General features: G+C 46.6%; 1 protein-coding gene across 1 annotated transcript in view; it reads right to left on the bottom strand.

The window, feature by feature from the left end:
* DIPK1B (divergent protein kinase domain 1B) overlaps positions 1-22512 on the bottom strand; it is a 31210-nt gene extending 8698 nt beyond the window's left edge. The window contains exons 1-2 of the mRNA XM_056860708.1: positions 22425-22512; positions 7225-7359 (exon numbers count right to left, since the gene is read on the bottom strand). Of these exons, the coding sequence (XP_056716686.1) occupies positions 7225-7359; positions 22425-22487 (198 nt within the window). The 5' untranslated portion in view covers positions 22488-22512. The remainder of the gene's footprint in view (positions 1-7224; positions 7360-22424) is intronic.
* Between the last annotated feature and the right edge of the window lie 2320 nt (positions 22513-24832).

Here is a 24832-nt window from a genome sequence, read left to right as displayed (position 1 = left end):
TCGTCCTGAAATATGTACCAGGGAAGCAACACTGGCTGATGCTTTATCCAGACTTCCCCAATATCCCACCAAGGCTGATCGGCCCACAGAGTCGCTCTTCACCCCTGCCCAACAAGGTCTATTGCTCACTTTGGCCATACAAACCCGTTCTCAGACCCGATCCCCACCGCCGCCGCTTTCGGTGGGAGGGGAAGCCCCATGCCCGGCTGAGCTGGCAGCGCCGCCCGTCTCGCTTCCTCCTCCCCCTGAGCGACTGACAGCCACGGTTCCCGAGGTGCGGGGATCTGAGCGCCCCGTTCAGCCGCTCCCTGCACCTGTGTCGGCTCCGTCCCTGGTCAAGCTGCCCGCCGGCACAACTCCGGAGGGGGTGGAAGGACGGACTAATTCCTTTAAGGAGACTCTTCTTCGCAGCTATCAAGCAGAACTTTCCTTGCAGACCCCTCCAGCTACTCTAATTAAACACGGGGAGTGTTGGTACAAAGATTCTAAATTGTATGTTCCGGAAGTGTTGCGGGGGGAGGTTTTGGGTTTGGTTCATGGCGCCAAGACTGCCGGACATTTCAGATTTCTCAAGACATTGCATTTGCTACAAAGACAGTTTTGGTGGGCGGGCATGCGGTCAGATGTGGACTCCTTCATTCGCAGCTGCCCCATATGCGCAGCAGCCAAACGATCTCAGGGCAAGCCGCCCGGACTTTTACAACCATTAGAGGCTCCCTCGAAACCATGGGAAGTAATTGCAATGGAGTTCATGATAGACCTACCCCCTAGTGGGGGAAAGACAGTTCTTTGGGTGATTACTGATCTGTTTTCGAAACAGGTGCATCTTGTACCCTGCGCAGGTATCCCTTCCGCCCCAAAATTGGCCCGCCTCTTTGTGTCACATGTCTTCCGTCTCCATTCCTTTCCGCGCAGGGGTTCAAATTCCGTGGCCAAATTTTGGAAGGCTTTTCTCAAATTGGTTGGTGTGGGACAAGGACTGTCTTGTGCCTTCCATTCCCAGATGGTCAAACTGAACGGGTGAATGCGGTGTTGGAATGCTATTTACGCTGTTACATTAATTACCATCAAGATGATTGGGTAGACCTGTTGCCTTTTGCTGAAGATGCTTATAATAATGCAGTTCACCAATCCACAGGGTTCAGCCCTTTCCAGGTTGTCCATGGTAAAGAGTTTGGCCCCGCTGGTCATGTTGATGTTTCTGAGGAGGAGTGGGGAGCTGACATGGCCGGATGGGTACGTTCAATTCAAACAACCTGGCCATGGCTGGTTAAAAATCTGGAGCGAGCCAAACGGTGTTACAAGGCTCAGGCTGACAAACATCGCTCCCCCGGTAAGGAATGCAAAGTGGGGGAATCTCATCTATCTGTCCACCAAGAACCTACGATCCGCCCACCCGTGCGATAAACTCAGTGCCAAGTATGTGGGTCCATTCCCCATTTCCCGGATTATTAATCCAGTGGCTGTGGAACTCTCCTTGCCCAAGTCTCTACAAAGAATTCATCCTGTGTTCCATGTCAGTCTTTTAAAACCGTATGTTCCTTCCCAAAAATGGCATCCTGAGCCACAACCCGAAGTGCCTGAAATGGTGGGGGATGAGAAGAATTGTGAAGTAGCTAAAATACTGGATTCTCGCATTCGCTACGGTTCCCTTCAGTACCTGGTCCGCTGGAAACATTTTAGTCCCGCCCAGGATGAATGGGTGCGCGCCTGTGATGTCTCCGCCCCCCGCTTAATACAAGAATTCCATGCCACCTACCCTCACAAACCCACGGTGGGAGGGTGAAGGGGGATCTTTAGGGGGGCAGAATGTCAGGAGCAGGCCATGAGGATGGTATGTGGTAGTGTGCTTGTGCTGCTTCCAGGTGCTGTTGTGCTATTCTGTCCAAGGACAGTCTATGCCCCATGTTTAGTCTTCATAAATTCCCATACTGTGGGAATCGCCAAGTATTCCTTCCTGCCTCTTGGAGGGGGGGGGGGGTTGCCTGGGTAACCGGTTATCTCCTTTTGCTCTTCCATATATGCTATGTACCTTGCCTTTGACCCTTACTAGTGTCCTTTTGAATATGGCTTCTGAAACCTGTCGATTCTAACCAATAAAACTGCTTTTGTGGATTGGTTGTCTGCTGAAGTCTGTTTAAGGGGGCCGCAGGACTAGAGCTTACACCCTCTTATAAAATATTTTCTCCTTTGAAATTAGTAACGTGCTTTTAAAGACAGTTTTTCTCTCCAAATGTATAGTGTGAAAAAAGTGAGGATTTTCAGTTTTTCCAACAGAAAAATTGGGAAATGCGGGGGGGGGGGGCTGCAAAAAACTTGTTTTTTGTTCCCTCCATTCAGAATGAATGCAATGAAATTCAAGGTTTTACTCAAAATGTAAAGTATGTAAAGCAATCTACTGAGTTAGATAATGATAATTTTTATGCATACTATAAATATAATTTTGAAGATTTTTTTTAGTTTGAACAAAAATAATTTTGGTAACAATTAATACGTTATAATGAGTTAATGATAATACACTATTAAAAAGTCTAGTGTTTCCAATTACAAAGTTTAGCAGTCTCCACATTGCTGTCAGTCCTTCCTCTTGTGACTGTAAGATAGTTTCTGTCTAAATACTACACTTTATTTTACAACAGAATTTAATTTTTCCTCCCTTTCAGATGACATAAATTAAGATACGTGTGCTATGGTAGCATATGGGTTCCGCAGTTTGTAACTCTTTCTCAAGTATTGGATATGCTTGCACTTTTTCTTATAGAAAACACTTTTATACTTTTAAATTCCATAAATATGCCAAATAGCAGTTTTATATGCTTACAAAATTGCAAATAGTGCATTTTATGTTGGTCAATCAATAAAAGTTGTTTAGGTTTCACAGGAAAGTAAGTAATGCAAATAATTAACATTTCCCCAAAATTTCCATTTCTTTCTTTTAAAAAGGCCCCCTCCCCCCTCTCAGTGGCTTCAAAATTTCCGGAAATTTTACGTCTCTACCAGCATTTGCCCTATTTTACAGACAGTGAGAGGTGAGTGAACATGCCAGGCCCTGTGACTCATTCCAAACCTTCCGGCCCCAAAGGACAAACTACACATTTTGGTTTTTTAAGCTGAGAAAGCCCCACTGGCTGGGATTCTGCCCTCAGCCCCCAATCTGCTGTGCCCTACACAGGGCAACTGCAAGCTGATGCCACAGCTTCATGTTAGTTAGGAGAGGGGAGCCGTTCGTCCGTGTGCACCTTTCTGCTTCAAGGCCCCTACTCCCTCTTGGACCAGCAGCCACCGGCAGCTGGGAGCCCTGCTCACTCACTGAACCATCCCAAAGAGCCCTCCGTTAGCTGCCTCCCTCAGGGCAAAGCATACCCATCTGGCTGCCAAGGGTCTCCAGGGGTTCTGATCCAAGCACTGGCATGCCTCCTCTTCCACTCACTTCACTCCACTAGGTCCAGTCCAGTAAGCGCTTGGCATATCAATGAAGCAGGTGGGGAGGACAAGACCAACACTGTGGCAGCCCTCTTTCCACAGGTGCCAATCAAAATTCTGTGCTCAACGTTTGTGGAACATCTGGGGGCTGTTTGGTCCAGCCTTGAAGCCCCTTTGAGCTGCAGAAAGGAGTAGATGTTGACTGGCGAACAGCATGGAGCCTCTGGGCCAGGCAGATACAGAAGCCTGGCTACCAGCTATTGCCATGGAACAAGCCTCTCTGCTGGCTGCACTTCAGGCTCCGGCTTCCGTTCCAAGTCCCGTTCTGGCAACAGACCTCCACTCCTTTCTGGCTCCTTGGCCTGACTCCTATCAGTTCCTGCAGAAGAGTTGAGGAGCAGCTCCCCTCCATGGGTTCCTCCTATTGCACAGGGCAAAAAGGGGAGAGGAAGGAAGAGGCCGGGAACCTGGAAGAGGCTCCACAACAACGCAGACATCTCAGCAGGTGTGAGGTGCACAGGAGGGCCTTGCTGATACCAGGGATGATCAGGCTTCTTTAGGGAGGAAGCTGAACTCCCCCCAACACACACTCACCTTGAGGTGGGCTGCCGAACCAAAGAGTTCTGAGGAAGGCAGCCATTCCAGCATGCCAAGGAAAGACAGAGACCTGCGCCCATCTCCTGCAAGTAAAGTCCACTAAGTGCAAGCAAGAGCACGCAGGACTTTCATAAGCACCTCTGAACCTGCTATTCATGTTAATTTCTGAACCAAAACCATGCAGAACAGAAAGGAGAGGAAGAGGTACTTGTAATGCAAATGAGCATTCTGGTAAATAGGTTTTAAACTCGCTTTCCAAACTCAACTGAAGCACAAGCAGATTGCAGAGTCAAACACTTGACTGCCATGTGGATGGAAAAGTGAAAATTTTTAAAGGTCCCACCGACACCAATGCCATTTTCCTTGTCTCCGCCTACTATGGCTGCCACTTTGTCTGCCATATCTCTGGAGAGTTTTTTTGCAAAAAAAAAAAAAAAAGGTAATTGCAAGAACATCATAACATTGTAATGTCATAAGGTATTGCCACAATCTAGTAGCTTCTCTGATTCCCCCACTTTCATTTTTAAACAGACTTTTTTAAACAGATCATCCTTTCTGTTATTTTGATGCACCTTCTCCCTTATATCTCTGGGAATTCAGAATAACTATTAGACTGGGGCAATAAATTGTTAGAACATTATCATGATATATATAGCAATTAGAATTTTTTAAAGTGCATTTGAAAAATGCACTTTCCTCCTATGGTACCACAGGGCAAGGAAAATGGTCACTGTTGGGGGAAAGTGAGCACAAAATTCCTATGTGGAGTGTCAGTGTAAATGCTCTGGATCCACAGCTACAATGATGGGAAAGGAGAATCTCTTACCATGTGAGCACAATCAGCATCTGGCAGATACACTTGAAATCCCACAAGCAAAGACTGCAGAAGAGTTCAGCTCTGAGGAAGTGCAGCCCTTCTGTGGCTGCCCCTCACAGCCCCCAGCCAGGTTCCCCACCCACATCTACCAGCGCTTTCCCTGATTTATATTGAACATGCTTTTGCAGAAGATTAATTGCATACATGATTAGCTAGTATACAAATGAGTACAAGAGTTGCATTTCTTGGACAAAAATGTGTAAGTCTGACTCACATTTTGGAACTTTTCTCTCCAGCATGAAAGACTAAGATTCCAATCAGCCCCAAAGGTTCCCCTGCATTTCCAGTCTATACCACCACAGTGATCTTCAGAGCCAGCAGGACAACGGTGCCCACACAGCTGCCTCCCTAAAAGGAGGGCCTTCCCCTCAGACTGCCTGGCTCCCCCCTCTTGGCACTGTCAGAGACTGCCTCAGCATTTCCCCACTGGCTGCTGCACCAGAGCCTGCAGCCACTTAAGGAGGCCTCAGGGCTGGGAACTCACCTCTGCTCCAGCTCACTCCTCAATGCAGACTCCTGAAAGTCTAATCAAGCTTGTGACCAGCCACCCTGCTGCCCAATCAACTTCTCTGGAGCACAGCCGCAGCTTCTCAGGCATGGCTGATCAGTCAGAGTCTTCAGAGCCCTGCTAGTTCAGACCCAACCTTCATCTCTATTTACAGCAGCAACTGTTATGAAGGTGAAGACCATGCCCTACCAGGCAGAGGTAGGCTGCCTCAGTTATGTGGAGGTGCCATTTAATTATCGTGAACACTAACCTCAGACAAACCTCACCAGCATGAATCTGTCTAACCCTTTTGAGACATCGAAACTAATGAGAAAATCAGGAAGAACTGAGTTTATCCAGAGGCCACTGGCGGTCACTTGCTTGTGACCCTCAGCAAGAAACACCCTCTCTCAACATGCAGACTCCATTCATTGTTGTCATGCAGAGCACCTCTTGGTAGACCTTTCCTCCATCTAAACCAATAAGAATGTAGGCGCAGTGAGATGAAGTCTGGTATGACTGCTCCTTCCCCCTGCAGTGTGCAGCTGAGCTCCTTTGCATGCATCACCCCTTATGTGCTGCACAAGAGATGCAGCTGCTCTCTGCAGGATGTGGACAGGATTTGCCAGGGATCCTGCCCTTAGCAGAGAGCTGGGAGTCCAGGATGCCCTACTGGCATTCCAAAACCAGGAATAAATCTTGCACTGTCAAGAGAAGGGCAAAGGAAGAGAGCAACCCAGGAGGCCTCTCTCTTAACCCTGAGACAGCCTCTGAAGAGTCCTGGCAAAGGCCAGGCCTGAATGCTGGGCCTGGAGACGGAGCCATCCTGAGGGGACAGCAGGAAGCTCTTCAGACCAAACTGGAGGTGGGGGGCTTTGAAAACAGTCTAATAACTACCACAGTCCACAGCTTTATGGCCAGTCCTCTCTGTCACCCAAGAGATGGTGAAGGAGCCCCCAGGCATTCATGAGTTACTGTTGGAGGCCGAAATGAACCCTGCTCTCCCCCTCCCCCTCTAAATTTAATGGAAACATCAAAAGTGGCCCACTGTTCCCTTCTCTCGTCACCACCACACTACAACTGGAGAGAAGGGAAAAGATGCTCATCCCAAAAGGTTTTAATGGATTACTAAATGCCTGGTCCTCAAGGTAAGACTCCTTCTGCCCAGATGACCCTTACAACAAAGTGCACAAAACTCAGCCTCCCCCCGCCCCCAGCATCTGAAATTGCCTCAGGAAGGCAGAGAAAAAAAGAATGAAGAGGGGTCAGTCTTCCCGGGGGGAGCATGCAGGGATATCCTGAGGCCTGACTGGGTATGAAGTTATGCCTCTGCAAGGCCCACCAAGATTCCTTTGGGAAACCGATGCCTTCCTCTAGCCTCCTGATAGAAGCCAGCGACCCCAACAGCTGCACCCTTCTCAGCCTCACCTGGCTGCCCACTGCAGCAAGATGCCACTCGAGGGCAAAGCCCCGCTGAAAGCTCTTTGCCAGCAGGGGTTCAACCAGGCCTGACTTGCCTACTTGGAAACCTGGGTGGAATCTATCCCATCCTGGGGAATCATTTCTGTGCGCACAATGAATCAAGGGCAGAAGGTTCAATGCTTACTAATAGCCACTTCAAAGCCAGGCATGGCAGACCAGTCGTCCCCCCTGCAACCTGCAGGTAACACACGTTCCTTTGCTTCCTCTTCCCAAGACTGCTTCTCCCTGCTTTGCCCACCATGAGTTGCTTCCTCCCTCTCACTCACATACACCCCCCAACACCCACACACACTCCAACTCTTCTCCGAATCCTCAGAAACGTTTGTGAATTTGGAAGAGAGAGAAGAGAAACACTCACAATGACCATCTGGCAGACGTGTCCTCGGCAGAGTTCGGAGTAAGAAGAATAATGCATGTAGACCACCCAGCTGCCCACAAAAATGCCCAGCCAGGCAAGGAAAAGGTATTTCACCTTGATGCCAGGAAGACGGCTCTAGAGAAACAGAAAGCCAGAGTCAGTCATAAATTCATCAGAGATGGAAAAAAAATGGGGGGGGGGAGACGAGAGAAGGGAACAGTGGGCCACTTTTGATGTTTCCATTAGAATATGTACAGTATGAAAATGGCCAATGGAAATTAAAGAGTAAGGAAGAACTAGGTATTTTAGATTGGTTTAGATATTTCCAATTAAATTATATATTCCAAAAAGATCAAAGGTTAGGGTTTATAAATAAGAAATCAACCTTGGAGATAATATTAGAATCGGAAAATAAAGGTTTGGTTTCCAAAATATACCAACTGATATTAGACTATAACCTAGAGCAAGAGAGAGTCAAAAAGGTCATGATTGCATGTGCAACAGACATAGGACACAATATTCATCTGGAAGATTGGGAAAGACTTTTGAAAAAAGAATTTAAATTTACAATTGCTAGTAGCATAAGAGAGAATATGTATACGATGTTTTATAGATGGTATATAACTCCAGAGATATTGGCCAAAATTGACAAATCTATCTCCAATAAATGTTGGAGATGTAAGGAACAAAGGGGCTTAACGCACGGCCAATTTGTCTCGCTTTTGTGCCTTAATAGTAGCGAATCTCCATGGTCCACACGCACGACCGTCCAAGGGCTGCGCATCGGACCCACCTTAGTCGCGAATTAAGGCAAAAAAACCCGGGTTAATCAATCCCTGGTTTATAGCGATCTTTTCGGTTCTAATCCGCTACTTTTTTTTAATTCCGCTACATTACCGGAACGCCGACGTGCGTGTAATTACTCGGCTAGCTCGCTACTAATGCTCCTTACCGGTCTCCTCCGTCCCGCCCCCTTCCCTGCGCAAGCAATTGCCGCTTCCCGTCCCCCGTCCCGCCCCCTTTCCTGTGCGAGCAATTGCTGCTTCCGGTCTCCCGTCCCGCCTTTTTTTAATTGACAGGTTGAGACGATGGTATACCGGAACGCTGGCGTTCAAAGAAAAAAAAAAGGGAGAGAATCGCCCTTTGATTGGATTACTCCTCAGCCAATCCTTGGGCGATGTCACTCCCCTGCTATCCCGCATTGCGAACTATCCCACATTATATGGTTGGTTCAAACGCACGGGGAGCCTCCAGCAGCTACTTGTTTCAGACTTAATGTGGGATAGGCTGGCATCATGCGTTTGATTATCCAGACTTAAATATTGTGGGATTAAAATATTGTGGGATAACAGAGGAGCGAACCAGGAACATTCTGCCCATGCGTTAATGCCCAAAGAGGCACATTTTTCCATGCTTGGTGGACGTGTAAATTAGTTTTTAAAATTTGGAAAAAGGTTATAAGAGAAACTAACAATTTGATTTATGGAAATATAAAATTGGAATCGGAACCCTGCCTAATAGGCCTTTTACCAAAAGGAATGGAGAAGGCAGATAAGACAATTTGCTATAGCTTTGCGGCTGCAAGAATATTAATAACTAAAACCTGGAAGGGAGAAACTAGGCTTCTTTTAAAGGACTGGAGAGATAAACTATTATACTTTGTACAAATGGCCAAATTAACTAATAGTCTACATGGGAATGATGTAGAAGAGTTTAAAAGAGATCGGCATAAGGCCTTTGTACATTGGGCTAACACGGCAAAGATTGATTTTATGAAGATTGTGAAAGAGATGTAAATAAAATACTGTAGTAAAGGGAAATAAAATAAATAATACATATGAACACACATGAAGCTGCCTTATACTGAATCAGACCATCAAAGTCCATCAGAGTCAGTATTGTCTACTCAGACCGGCAGCGGCTCTCCAGGGCCTCAGGCACAGGTCTTTCACATCACCTACTTGCCTAGTTCCCTTTAACTGGAGATGCCGGGGATTGAACCTGGGACCCTCTGCATGCCGAGCAAATGCTCTACCACTAAGCCATGGCCCCTCTTTCTGGCTATCCAGGGTCTCAAGCAGGGGTCTTTCGCATCACCTATCTGCCTAGTCCCTTTAACTGGCGATGCCGGGGGTTGAACCTGGGACCTCTATATAACCTGGGACCTTTATATAATGGATTATATAAAGCTAAGTGGTACTTCTCCGGAAGTCACAATGGGGGGGGGCACTTAACACGAGGGAGGGAAGGAGACTTTTACTTTCAATTTTATTGTTAAAATTTTTCTTGTCAATAAAAATTCTACAGGGAAAAAAATCAATAAGTCAATTACCCAAAGTCTTGAATGTTATGCTGACAGGCTCTCTTATACTGTCTCTTTGTTGCTCAGAATTGTGAGGGCATCTGGTTCTTTAATTATAAAAGGTTGCTGACTGACCCGATATAGGGGAACCAACAGATATTTGAGCTGGGATCTGGCCCTAGATCCATCACTGGTCTGCTCTGCACTTTACCCTGTCTCCAATGAGCTCCAGCCAAGTCTGTACCTGGGTACAACCCACCAATCCCAATATAGTCCATTTTTTTCCTGAAGACTTTCCCCCTCAACTTTGGAACTGAAAGTTTGTTTTACGGATGAGTTAGGTCACAAGGTCTACCGGAAACCAACTCACACAGATCGCTACTTACACAAAAACTCCAACCACCACCCTTGACAGAAAAGAGGAATAATCAAAACATTAATGGACCGTGCAAGACGGATCTGTGAACCACAGTTTCTCAAGGAAGAAACTAATCATCTAAATCACGCACTGCTAGCAAACGGCTACTCCAAGAATGAAATCAGAAGGGCCATTACATCAAACAAAAAACAGAAAACTGAGGAAAAACAGTCTCCCATAGGAAAGGTATTCTTGCCATTTATTAAAGGAGTCACTGATAGGAGAAACTTTTGAAAAAACATAACCTACAAACAGTGTTTAAACCCACCAAGAAAATACAACAAATGCTATGATCAGCAAAAGACAAAAGAGACCCCCTCACCTCTGCAGGAGTATATCGTATACCTTGCAGCTGTGGAGAAGTTTACATCGGGACCACAAAACGCAGCATACAAACAAGGATAAAAGAACATGAAAGATACTGCAGACTTGGCCAACCTGAGAAATCAGCAGTGGCTGAACATGGACTGACCCAAACAGGACACAGGGTCTTATTCCAAGACACTGAAAGACTGGACAATTCTACCAACTAGTTTGTCAGATTGCACAGAGAAGCCATTGAAATTCATAAACATCAGCACAACTTTAACAGAAAAGAGGAGAGTTTAAGAATGAATAAGGCTTGGCTTCCTGCCCTGAAAAACCTCCAGACAAAGACAACATTCAACAATAGCCATACAGATTAGTTTTGGATTACACACATTAACAGATCACTTCAGGATACAATGGTTCCATATTAACATACCATACCCTCATTAGCACATTATCTTGATACTTACAGGACAATACTTTTGCAGGACAATACTCAGCTCAAACCCAACCCCTTTCTGACTATATATTACTCTTCCTACACCCTTGACACTGAGAGACACTGTCCTTCAGTGTTACTACTCTGAAGATGCCTGCCACAGTTGCTGGCAAAACGTCAGGAAAGAAAATTTCAAGACCACGGTTACACAGCCCGGATAACCTACAAGAATCAATTGACTCTATTATTTGGTAGGTTTTAATTCCCCTCCCCCTTTTCTTTAGGTTTCAGATTTTCTGCAAATTTGGGACTCTTTCAAGTTTGTAGAGAAATTCCCCCATCTGTCCCTAGCTCCATTGTGTGGATCTATTGATCTATATACCCTGTGGCCCAGTTGGAAATTAGATACATGATAATACTATGGACGTATATATATAATTGTTGATGTTCATTGATGTATATATATAATTGTGGACAAAATTAGTCACATTTAATGTGCTATAATATGTAACGATAATAAATTATTGGAAAGTTCAGTGTTTTCAATGTTACAAAGCTTGATATCAAAATATATTGTTAGTCCTTTTGTGACTTCATGATACTGTTTTGTCGTAGTACATGCCCTTCTTCACTACAAAAATTGTTTTCCATTTTCTGTTTTTTGGTTTATCATTTATTTGGTATATACATTTATTAATTTATATCTTGCTTTTCTCCCCAAGGGGGACGCAAAAGCAGCTTACATCATTCTCCCAGCCTCCATTTTATCCTCATAACTATCCTGTGAGGTAGGCTAGGCTGAGAGAGTGCGTGATGGGCCCAAGGACACTCAACGAGCTTCCATGGCAGAGGGGGATTCGAACCTGAGTTTCCTAGATCCTAGTCCAGCACTCTAACCACTGTACCCACTGGCTCTCTTCTTCCTACCTTTCAGGTGGTGAAAACCAAGATCTGTGTGCTATAAGGCCTCCTCCTGTTTGCAACTCTCCCCCCCCCCCCAACCCAAAGTTGGATATTGTGGCATCATCCTTAAAAGTCCTGCCACTCCTCCAGGTCTCCAGACCAATCCTTGTGATTTAGGCCTCATGCAAATCCCAGTGACCATCAGCCAATCAGAGCCCAAGGAACCACACTGGATGGAGGGGCTGAGCCAGCCTCAGCTTAAGGGGGGCAAAGAGAACTCCCCCCCCCTTGTGGCTCTGGAAAGGAGCCCCGGGGCTTGGCCCGGCTTTTCCTGGGCTCTTGCTTGTGGTGGAGTGGGGGGTGGGAAGAAAGATTCTGTTCCTGTGACAAAGACGCACCCTCTGGAGGGCTTTGTCCTTCCACGCTGGTGTGTGCAGGTTCTGTGGGGAGGTGCTCCGCGTGGGGAAAGGGCAGCCTGGAATCTCCCCTCAGGGTTCAGCCCCAGCTGCCCCAGAGTGTTGGATATTATACATTACATTTAGCAGAGTAAATCATAACAGGCATTAATGTTAGCTTAAACATGAAGATTTATTCCTTAACTAACATACTAGATATAAGTCCTACACTATGGAAAAGCTAAATCAACTACAGCAACTGAACCTAGATATAGCACAAGGACAGTTAACAACTCCCTTTTAGAATTAACTGATTTACTTGATGCCCTATAGGCTACATACACAGAAACCGTTAACTCTCTCACAACTGGATACTGAGACTTGCATATCCCAACATCCCTTCTCAAGTATCAGCTATCAAAGTATTGCAGTTTAGTCTCTTGCATTGGTTTTTGAACTTTCTTCTGGTCAACTGCTTGGTAAGTATGTCAGCAACCATCTCTTCAGAAGGACAGTAGTCAACATTAATTAGTCCTTGCTGCATCTCTCTCACAGAAGAACATCTGATAGCAATGTGTTTACTTCTTCCTTTGATGTCTTCATTTTTTGATAAAATGATGCATGCCTGGTTGTCTTTGAAATGGAGTTATAGGTTTAGGTTCATCTATGCCAAAGTCCTTTAGTAAATATACTAACCATTCCAGTTCACTGCACGCATTTGAAGCAGATAATACACTCAGCCTCAGTTGTTGACTTGGCAACTATTGATTGCTTTTTACTTGTCCAACTAATTAGATTGTCTCCACAATAGAACAGGTATCCACTAGTTGATTTATAATGTCCTTTCTTCGCCCCAATCAGTACCCATATATTCAACCAGTGTGGTATAGTGGTTAAGAGTGGTGGTTTGGAGCGGTGGACTCTAATCTGGAGAACCGGGTTTGATTCCCCACTCCACATGAGTGGCGAAGGCTAATCTGGTAAACGATTTGTTTCCCCACTCCTACACACGAACCCAGCTGGGTGACCTTGGGCAAGTTACAGCTCTGTTAGAACTCTCTAAGCCCCACCTACCTCACAGGGTGTCTGTTGTGGGGATGGGAAGGTGATTGTAAGCCGTTTTGAGTCTCCCTTAAGTGCTAGAGAAAGTCTGCATATAAAAACCAACTCTTCTCTGAAGATGGGATCTTCAGCTTTAGTTCAGCAGTCTGCTTGAGATATCTAGTTAGCCTCTTTATAGCATTCCAATCATGATGATTTGGCAAACCCACCTTTCTACACAGGATTCCAGCAGCTGCTGAAATGTCAGGTCTACATACAGTACTTAGATACAGGAGCTTGCCAATTGCTTCTCAATACTGCTGATTGCTCTTGAGTAAAGTTCCATCCTTCAGCTTAAGGTAAGCTTATTCAAGTGGAGTGCTCACTCCATTGGCATCCTTCAGACCTAGGGATTCAACAAGGTCCATAATTTTGTTGTCTCTGGTTTAACAGGAAACTTCCATCTCTGTCTCTCTCGATTTGTATTCCAAGGTAATGGCTCACTTCTCCCAGTTGTTTCACTTCTACTTCATTTACATTTTGCATGATTTCTTTTTTACCCTTTTCATTTTTACAGCATAGTAGTAAATCAACATAGGTCGGCATATACTGATATTCTGCATTCTTCAGTCTCGAAAATAGGCAGGATTCTGCTTTTCCTTGTTTAAAGCCTTGACGTTGTAGCAGCATAGTTAATTTTTCACTCCACACTCTCGCTGGCTGTTTAAGCCCATAAATACTCTTTTCAAGTTTGCACTCAAGATTCTCTTTTCCTTCTTGAAAACCCTCTGGTTATTCCATGTAGATCTCCTAAGACAACTCTCCATTGAGAAATGCTGTTTTAATGTCCAGGTGTTCAACTCGTAGTTCTCTTGATGCTCCTATACAAAGTAATGTCCTGATGGAGGTGTACTTGACAACAGGTGCAAAAGTTTCAGTAAAGTCCTAGGTTTCTGTATAAACCCTTTTGCCTCTAGATGCGCTTTATATTTCTTAACTTTTCCATCAGTATTCTGTTTATTTTTGAACACCCACTTGCATCCAATAGCTTTTCTCCCAGGTGGTAGTTTAGTAAATGTCCATGTTTGATTCTTCTGCAAAGATTTAAATTCTTCCTGTGCTGCTTTTATCCATATGTCCTTTTCACGTGTAGACAGTTCTGTCATTAAAGCAATATGCAGCTTGAAGGTTCATTTACATGTTGTACATTGTTATGGAAAGAATATCTCTTTGGTGCCATTCCTTTATTGCTTCTCTCTGATCGCCTCAGAATATTCTCTGTTTCCTCAGGCTCAGTTTCTCCTGCTTCCCTTTCTGATTGAGGGATCTCGCTCTGATTGATAGTCCAGGTAGGCAGCCATCCAGCCATATCTGTAAAAGAGACTTTTTTAGTTTCAGGGCTAGTTTGCTCTGTGGGATCCATTTGCTTGGAAGATTGGAGTATATTGCTTTCATCTACATGTACTACATTGCACTCTTTGACTAAAAGGGTTTTAGAATCTATAACATGATAGCCTCTCCCACTTGGAGCATATCCAACAGGGATTCCCTCTTCAGCTCTGGGGTCTAGTTTCCCCCTTTCCTTGGGTACATGAGCAAAGACTTTAGATCCAAATGCTTTTAAATGTTTTAAACCTGGCTTCTTCCCATGCCATAGTTCAAATGGGAGTTTTTCCTGTTGCTTTGTAGGGAACGCTATTGTAAAGGTACACAGCTGTGTTCACTGCTCCTGCCCAGCAGGGCTCAGGTAAGCCAGCTTGGAGTAGTAGGCAGCGTGCCATCACTTGTATACTTCTATTGAGACGTTTTAAAGACCCATTTTGCTGAGGGCAATATGCTACACTCTTATTGTGCTCTATTCCCTCTTGCTCCAAGAAACTTTGGAACTCTCTGCTACAATATTCAGTCCCATTATCAGTAAATAACACCTCTGGAGCCTTGCTAAACTTGTTTTTCACAGCTGCAATATACACTTTAAATTTTTCCAACACTTGATCCTTAGATTTGATAAAATAAACATATGCAAAGTGACTTCCAGCATCCATGAAAGTCAATACATATTTGTTTCCTCCAGTTGAAGCACTGAAAGGACCAATCAGATTTGTATGAACTTGCTTTAACAACTCTTCATTATGCTCAGTCTAATGACCTTTAAAGTTTGGTGCTGTACCTTTTGCCTTCAAACAGATCTCACAACACTTTTCCATTCACATGCCTTAATTCCACAATCTTTAAGTAGTTTCTGCACAGACTGGAGGCTTCTATATCCAGGTCTTATGGGCCACGCGTGTTCACAACTTGAATGAGAGCATTCAATTTATATATAAATTTACAAAAATACATCATTAAAAAAACAACCTTCTTAACAAACAGTACTTATAAAACATATAACTTTCTAAATAATCCCTGTCTTTATGAACCACCACCAACAGAATCTAAACTTTTAAGCGTGTTCTCCATCCTGGATATAGTGGGGTTCCATATTCTATCCAATTCCTCGATGTTTTTGTTATTTTGATAGTAAGTTAATTTAATCAACACAGATCTCTCTTACTTTGTCGAACCAACTATTAAAGCTTTGAGAGTTCGCTCCTTTTCAGCGTCTGGCAAAATTTATCCTTGCTATGGAGGAATACACCAAGAAGTTTCTTACTCATAGTTGGTAAACAGTTTAACAAAATTATTTCTGGATTCATGGGTATTTCTATTTCCAGACCTTTATATATTGTATTTATCACATTTTCCCAATAAACTGTAGCTCTAGTGCACCCACCACATATGGTGAAAATCTGCCTTATCCCTCTTACAAAACCGACATTTATTTGTGTCTTCCTTTAAGTTTGACATTTTCTGTATACTGATAGGGAATAGATGCCACATATATACCATTTTATATAGATTCTCTCTGATAAACATATTGTGAAATTTAAACCTTTTGTGAATATAAATTCCCATTTATCATCATCCAACATGTAGCCAAGCTTCTTATTCCACTTCTCTTGATGTTTATTTATTGTTATTCTGCTTTTCTGTAATAAAATGGTGTAAATCTTACTCATAGTTTACCTGAGACTACCAATTTTTAAAACTCATTCAGGGATTGTAGTGTTAACTTACCCTTTTTAACGAATATGTTTATGTAGTTCTTAATTTGAAGGTATTTGAAGAGTGTCAATAGATTTTTATTTTCTTCTGTTAAATCAGAATAAGCAATTATTTGTGTCCTTTTATCCAATGACTATCTTGATCATTTAGCTCAGGGGTGGGGAACCTTTTTCCTGCCAAGGGCCATTTGCACATTTATGACATCATTCAGGGGCCATACCAGGTGTAGATCTCCTGGTGGGAGGGGGAGGCTAGGGTTGCCAAGTCTCCAGCCACCACCTGGATGTTGGCAACCCCAGGGGAGGCCACACAGAGAAGGCCTGCAGGGTGCCCCCGCTCCCCCCTCCCAGGCGAAAGGGCAGCCAGTGGTGGGCCCGAGCAAACGAGGCACCAGGGGGGCACAGCCCACAGTTGATCGGCAAGGGAGGAAGGAAGACAGAGAAAGAGGAAAAGGGAGGGAGGGAGAAAGAAAGGGAGAAAGAAATGGAGAGAGGGGGAGAAAGAAAGAAAATGATGGAGGGAAAGAAAGAAAAGGACGGAGGGAGACGAAGAAAGAGAAAAAGAGGGAGAGAAAGGAGAAAGAATGACTGAAAAAGAGGAAGAAAAGAGAGAAAAGCCTTCCCCCACACACACACACCTGCACACGCCGGCCCCGTCTACCAGGCCCCAGCCTCCCCGCCCAACACACACACAGCGGCGCACAGAACCCCATGCGACTGGGCTCCAGTCTCCATACCCTCTTCCCCCAGAGTCCACAAAAGCTCCCCCCACCAAGCTCGATTGGTTCCCGCATACATGCTCTGCCGCCAGGAGCCGCCGGCCTCTTCCCCCCCCCCCACTGCTCAACAGCCGACAGGCAGTGAGAGGGCTTACAATATGCCGTGTTGTTAATGCACACCGTGGCTGTAGGGGGCAGCCTTGGGGGAAGCATCCCTCCCCCTCCCCTCTTGCCGACCAACAGCCGGCAAGAGGAGGTCCAAAGGGTGCCGCAGCGCCCCTGTAAGCCGCAGCACCAGGAACACCCTTGGGGAGGGCTGCCCTGCACCCCTCCTCCCCGGCAGGGCCCCGGAGCTCCCGAGGGCCACAAAAAATGTCCTCGGGGCCCGCATACGGCCCCCGGGCCTGAGGTTCTGAATCCCTGGTCTAGGCGGAAACTCTTTTGATTTAATTTCAACCTGTTGGTTCTGGTCCAACCTTGAGCAACAGAAAACAACTCGGCACCCTCCTCTATGTGACAGCCCTTCAAGTACTTGAACATGGTTATCATATCCCCTCTCAGTCTTCTCCTCTTCAGGCTAAACATACCCAGCTCCTTCAACCTTTCCTCATAGGACTTGGGTCTCCAGACCCCTCACCATCTTTGGTGCCCTTCTCTGGACACGTTCCAGCTTGTCTACATCTTTCTTAAATTGTGGTGCCCAAAACTGAACACAGTACTCTAGTTGAGGTCTAACCAGAGCAGAGTAAAGCGATACCATCACTTCACGTGATCTGGACACTACTGTTGATGCAGCCCAAGACTGCATTTGCCTTTTTAGTTACAGCATCACACTGCTGACTCATGTTCAGTGTTTGGTCTATTAAGACCCCAAGATTACGCATTTGATTTTTCCTACCTAAATGCAGAACTTTACATTTGTCTTTGTTGAAGTGCATTTTATTAGTTCTAGCTCATTTCTCCAGCCTGTCAAGATCATCCTGCATCTTGGCTTTGTCTTCTACCGTATTTGCTACCCCTCCCAATTTAGTTTCATCTGCAAATTTAATAAGCTATTCCTTCATCCAAATCATTAATAAAGATATTGAACAACACAGGGCCCAGCACAGATCCCCGAGGAACTCAACTAGTCACTTCTCTCCAAGTGGACGAGGAACCACTAACTAGCACTCTTTGGGTACGATCTGTCAACCAGTTGCAGATCCATCTAACAATAATAGGATCTAACCCACATTTTCCCAGTTTGTCAACTAGAATACTATGTGGAACCTTATCAAAAGCCTTACTGAAATCTAGATAAACTATGTCTACAGCATTCCCCTGATCCAGCAAGGTAGTAACTTTCTCAAAAAAAGAGATAAGTCTGACATGACTTGTTCTTGAGAAACCCGTGCTGGTTCTTAGTGATCAGATCCATCCTTTCTAAATGCTCAAGGACTGACTGTTTGATGATTTGTTCGAACACTTTTCCTGGTATAGAAGTCAAGCTGATGGGTCGGTAGTTACCTGGATCCTCCTTTTTCCCCTTCTTGAAGATAGGAACAACATTTGCCCGCCTCCAATCGTCTGGCACCTCATCTGTTTGCCAAGACTTTTCAAAAATAATGGACAGAGGTTCCGAAATTACATCTGCAAGTTCTTTGAGTACCCTTGGGTTCAATTCGTCTGGCCCAGAGGATTTTGTTTCATTTAAAGAAACCAGGTGTTTGTGCACTACCCCAATGCCAGTTCTAGGCCACAAACCCTTCCCTCATCATGTGTTCTGTTTAAGCCATGTTAAGCACCACTTCCTTCGCAAGAAAAGACTGAGGAAAAGTAGGAATTGAGGAGTTCTGCCCTCTCATCATCTCCTGTTACAATTTCACTTTCCGGTCCACGCAATGGGCTTATCTTGTCCTTGTTCTTACTCTTACTCTGTACATAGGAAAAGAACCCTTTTTTGTTGCGTTTAGCATGTCTCGCTAGCCTAAGTTCATACTGAGCTTTAGCTTTCCTAACACTCTCCCTACAAGCACTAGTTATTTGCTTATATTCCTCTTTGGTTATGAGGCCCTCCTTCCACTCCTAAATGAGTCTTTTTTACTTCTCAACTCTTTAAAAAGCTGTTTATGGGGCCACCCTGCCCTCTTTAGGCTCCTCCCATTTTCCCCTCCCATAGGAATGGTTTGGGATCGCGCCTACAGTATGGTCTTGGGCTGCATCAACAGAAGTATAGTGTCCAGATCACGCAAAGTGGTGGTATGGCTTTACTTTGCTCTGGTTAGACCTCACCTAGAGTACTGTGTTCAGTTTTGGGCACCGCAATTTAAGAAAGATGTAGACAAGCTGGAACGTGTCCAGTGGAGGGCAACAAAGATGGTGAGGGGTCTAGAGACCAAGTCCTATGAGGAAAGGTTGAAGGAGCTGGGTATGTTTAGCCTGAAGAGAAGAAGACTGAGGGGATATGATAACCATGTTCAAGTACTTGAGGGGCTGTCATATTGAGGATGGTGCCGAGTTGTTTTCTGTTGCCCAAGAAGGTCGGACCAGAACCAACGGGTTGAAATTAAATCAAAAGAGTTTCCGCCTAGACATTAGGAAGAATTTTCTAAGTTAGAGCGGTTCCTCAGTGGAACAGGCTTCCTCAAGAGGTGGTAAGCTCTCCTTCCCTGGAGGTTTTTAAGAAGAGGTTAGATGGCCATCTGTCAGCAATGCTGATTCTGTGACCTTAGGCAGATGATGAGAGGGAGGGCATCTTGGCCATCTTCTGGTCACTAGGTGTGGGGGGGAGGTAGTTGTGAATTTCCTGCATTGTGCAGGGGGTTGGACTTGATGACCCTGGTGGTCCCTTCCAACTCTATGATTCTATGAAGTTCATTTCATTTGAATTTTTAACACCAACACTATAAGAACATTTCTGATGGAGTTTGCCTTCACGCTTTCCTGTAACAAATTTTACTTTAAAGGTGGCATTTCTTTGGGATCCAGGTACCCTTCCATTCCTTTGTTTGGCAGAGTCAGCCTTGCAACATGCCCCTTTCTATGGCATTTAAAACATACAATGTCTTTATTTCTATGCTTCAGCTTTAGTACAGACTTTCCGCAGATATTTCTCTAAAACTTATCTTTGTATGTTCATTTTTTTAAAAGTTCAAAGTGTATGAAACATCAATTTCATCTCGTCTCCAAAACAGCAGTCTGAACTGCATATGAACTAGGTAAATTATTCAAAATGGTAGCATTTATTTCTTTGATATTGGTTCTCCAGCTGCTTGCAGTTGTTGCACTAATTCCATTAAGGTATTCAGATGCGCACACAGATCTGCCCCTTCTTGCAGTTTAAAGTTATAGTTTCCTCCTTAAAAGTTGTGTTTGTTTTCAAGATTTCTTGCAATATTTTTCTTCCAATTTCACCCATAAATCTTTTGCAGAATTACATGAATTTACAAGGGATGATTCATTCTATTCTTAGGGAAGTAACTAGAATGAAGTATGCTTTACAGTCAGCTTCCAGAAAAGCCTCTTTTTCTGCATCTGAATTGGGCACATCATCTTTTAATTGTATGTTCCACCTTCAGAATTTTTAAGGCATACTGCACTGTTTTCCTCCACATTTGATCATTGGTTTCAGCTAGCTTTTGGGATATGGGGAAAACTCACGGCTGTTTGTGCTATGGCCATACTTGCATTTAGTTTTGGTGCGCTGTTTGAATTTACTGTGATCAGCTTGCTTTCTTCTCCTTGGAATGTATCACTACAAAAAATCCCTTTTGTCCATTCTTTGGGCGAGCTTAAATTCTCCCACAGCAGGCTCTAGCAAAGAAAAGAGGTCTTCCTTGCTTGATAAATCCAAAAAATGCCTCACTTTCTCTCTAAGCTAACATACACACCCCTGCAGCATCTGGGCCCATAACCTTTTGTTGGATATTATACATTACATTTACCAGAGTAAATCATAACAGACACAAATGTTAGCTTAAACATGAAGATTTATTCCTTAACTAACATACTAAATATAAGTCCTACACTATGGGAAGGCTAAATCAACTACAACTGAACCTAGATATAGCACAAGGTCAGTTTAACTCTCTTTTAGAATCAACTGCTTGACTTGACGCCCTATTTGCTACATACTAACAGAAGCAGTTAACTCTCTCATGACTGGATGCTGAGACTTGCATATCCCAACACAGAGACCCCCCCCCCCGCCACAGCAACTCCAGAGCTGCCACACAGATATCCACAGTTTTGCTTGTAGAAAGCTAAGTATTAATACTTCTACATTCCATGCATATGTCAAATATTATATACTGTTATAAATTATGCATTTTATGCTGTTAAAGCACTAAAATAATTTAACATTTGATGAGAAAAAGTTTCATATAGTGCTGTGGTCATTTTTAATGCCTGAGGTTTCTGGACAGTTTTGATTTACTTATTTTATTGTAAACCACTTTGAGCAACAAAAAGTGATACATAAAATAGTAAATATATACATTTCCCCAAAATTTGTTTCCCTCCTCCCTAAAAAGAGCGTGAGCTGTTTGTTTTCATGAATTCAAAAATTCTGGACCTATTATACCTTCCTGTTCAACTTCTTAGCTTCCAAGAAGACTGGATTCTGCCCCAAAGAGACTTTGGGGGTCTGATCTTTTGCTGCTCTGACCAGCAGATCCCATTCCACATAATACCACAGGAGGGTAGAATTAAAAGCTGGCCCAACATGCAAGAAAACCAGGGAACTAGCATGAATTTACACTATATTTAAAAAGCACTGTATTCACGTTTACAGCAAAAGCTTTGTACAATATAGGGGCAGGCGGGAGATATCACAAGCCAACTTCCCCACCCAACTAGTGGGTCCTAGTCTACCAACTTTGGGGTGGGGGGTCACACCACTGGTCCCTCCATCCCCAGTTCACTTTCAGAGAAGGAGGCTTAAATGACAAGCAATTAAAGGTGGCTCCTTGCCCAGAGAAAGTTGAAGACCGCTGCTCTGGCACTACGCTAGGGTTGCCGACTCTGGGCAGGGAAGTTCCTGGAGGTTTGGGGGTGGAACCAAGGGAGGTTGGGGTTTGGGGCGGGACCTCGGCAGGACACAGTGCCACAGGGCCCACCCGCCAAAAGAGCCATTCTCTCCAGGGAACTCATCTCTGCGGTCTGGAGGTTGGCTGTCATTCTGGGGGGTCTCCAGGCCCCAGCGGCGTAGAACGCCAGAGTCTTTCACCGCTCGTCCGATGCGGGGGTCTCCACCGGCACAACCTGCGGCCCCCCTCCTTTCCCCAGCTCTGCCGCCCGCAGGAGAGGGCCCATGCCGCAAAGGGGGGAAAGCCCGGGAGGGGGAGGGGGCGCGGGCGCCTCCCCCCCTCCCCCCGCCACAGGCGGCCACGCGGCTTCCAGGCAGGCCGAGCGCCGCGGCGGGCAGCCCGGTGCGGGGCGAAGAGGCGCGGGGCCAAGGGGCGCTTCGCCCTCGGGCCGCCAGGCAGACGCGCCGTCCCGCCGCGCCCGCGGCTTCTCCAGCCCCGAGCGCAGGCCGGCCCCGCAGCCCCCGCATCCCGCAGCCCCCGCATCCCCCGCCGCGCCGCGCGCACCTGCAGGGCCCCGGAGAAGGGGCAGAAGAGCACCAGCTGCGCCAGCCGCCGCCGCCGCCTCATGCTGCGCTGCTTCGCCGGGGGCCGGCCGGCCGGCCGGCCGGGCGGGCGGGCGAGGCGAGGGCTGCGGCTCCAGGCGGCGCGGGACTCCACGGCCGCCGCCGCCTCCTCCTCCTCCTCCTCCTCCTCCTCCTCCTCCTCCTCGCCGGCGCCCGGGATGCGGCAGCAGCGCTTCGTCCGGGCGGCCCTTAAAGGGGAGGGCAGCCCGGGCGGCTTTCTGCCCGCCGACGCGAAAGGCCCCGCCGGCCCCCTGCCGCCCTCCCTCTGGGCGCGTGCAGAGCGCCGCCTCCCCCACCGGAGGCGCCCGGGGTTCGGTCCCGCCTCTGCCCGGGCCGGCGGGCGGGCCGGCAGGCGGAGAGGGAAGCGCCCCCAGCCCCCCCCCCGAGAGCGCGAGCCCACCAACCCCCCCCCCCCGCTCCGGCGGCTGCGCTCCTCCTCGGCAGAAAAGCCCCCCGCGCCGCCGGCCCAGGCCCTGCCAAGAAGCCGCGGTGCCGCCACGGGCAGCCCCGCGCGGGAGTGCCGGAGACGTGGGCTCGTCGCAGAGGCTGGCAACCAAGGTTCGGCCGCTGTCAGGAGCCCAGGTTGACCTTCAGCTTCGGGCAGAGGTGTTTTCCCTGCTGGGGCCAGGGCTCAGTCCCACACAGAAAGAAGCCCCGAGCTTGCCTCGGAGCGCAAGGGGCCTTTTCCTCCCTTGGACTGGGCAGGAAGGCTTCCCAAGGAGAGGGCGTCTTCTGCACCCAGATGCCCTGCGGGGTCTCTTTCACTGGAGATGAAGCCATGCGGTCTTTGTAGCCTCACCCTTGGTCTGGAGGCCGAAAACAGGCTAAGCAGCAGCGCAGCCGCACTCCGTCCTCACTTCCTGAAAGAAAAGGCAGATGCCAGAGGGGTAAAGGAACAAAGTCCCTCTTTCGCTCCTGCTTTGAGAGAGGAAGACAAAAACGATCAGCCCGCTGCCCGGCCTTTCCGGTCCTCACTCTACCTGAAACGCCTCCTCCGCCCCCAGGCGAGCCCCCCTTCCCTTGTGAAATCCCTCCCTTCGATCTCCCCTGAGGTCAGGCTCCTGGCTAGCTACCACCTGCCTTGACCTGGATGGCCCAGCCGAACTCGGTCCTGTCAGAAGCTAAGCAGGGTCGGCACCAGTTGATACTACCAAGGTAGGCTTGGTTTACTATTCAGAGGCAGGCAATGGCAAACCACCTCAATGTCTCCTGCCTTGGAAACCTTTCATAAGCCAGCTACAACTTGACAGTACTTTTCACCACCACCAGCCACCCCCTCCCCACTGTGTCAGTTGCGTGTGGAGGAAGACACAGACCAGAGCTGAGTCCGGGCTGGTGAAGCCCACTTGACCTGGTGAGATGGGGTCAGTCTGGCTCTGAGATCAGTTTGGCACAAGGAGTCTTATAAACATAGAGCTGGAATGGACCACAAGGGTCATGTAGCTCAGCCCCCTGCATAAAGCAAGAAATTCACAACTACCTCCCCCCCCACACAACACACACACACACCAGTGAGCCCTGCTTCATGCCCAGAAGATGGCAAAACACCTTCCAAGATCCCTGGCCAATCTGGCCTGGAGGAAAATTGCTTCCTGACCCCAAAGTGGTGATCAGCATTTTCTCTGGGCACGGATGCAACCCTTCCTGCCCCCCCCCCCCAATGATCTGCCTAGTGTGAGGTTCTCCAGCCAACCTCGGCAATCCCAAAAAGTCACTCGCTCAGACAGGCAGGTCAAAAGCAGGTAAACGTTTATTCAGGAGCAGCAGGATACAGCATAAGCAATCCACATTTTCAAAGCTGCTAATGACAAAATAAACTACAAAGCATAACTTTAAGCACAGAGTCATCCCAGGTGCAAAACCAAGCGGCCTGAGAATTAAGAGATAACGGTGCCTGGCAGGAAGCAGGGAGTGAGCGGGCCATAATACTGAAGTTGCCTGCTAGAGACTCAAGGTCAGAGCAGGGGGAGAGGAAAGGAGAGGGGGAAGCTTGAACAGTTCAGAGAAGCAAAACCAAAGGAAAACTCATGAACAGAAATGGGCCTAGCTCATGTCAGGAGCCTGCCTGGACAGCAGGACTACTGACAGCTTGAACACCTCAGTTCAAACCCTTCATCTGAACAGCAAAACCATTAGATACATTGAATAGTAAAACCAATAGACACACCAATGGATACACGTGAACAGAAATAAGCATGACTCTTGACACCTAGGTTCACAGAATCACCATTGCTGACAGATGGCCATCTAGCTTCTGCTTAAAAACCTTCTAAGGAGGACTTCTGGTTGGGCAAGATGGTGGGATGACCACACCTTACAGGAGTGGGAATGAAATACTTGTTATGTGGC

The sequence above is a fragment of the Euleptes europaea genome, chromosome 14 (assembly GCF_029931775.1).
Source record: "Euleptes europaea isolate rEulEur1 chromosome 14, rEulEur1.hap1, whole genome shotgun sequence".
NCBI classification, from domain to species: domain Eukaryota; kingdom Metazoa; phylum Chordata; class Lepidosauria; order Squamata; family Sphaerodactylidae; genus Euleptes; species Euleptes europaea.
This window is presented reverse-complemented; position numbering and strand designations above follow the sequence as displayed.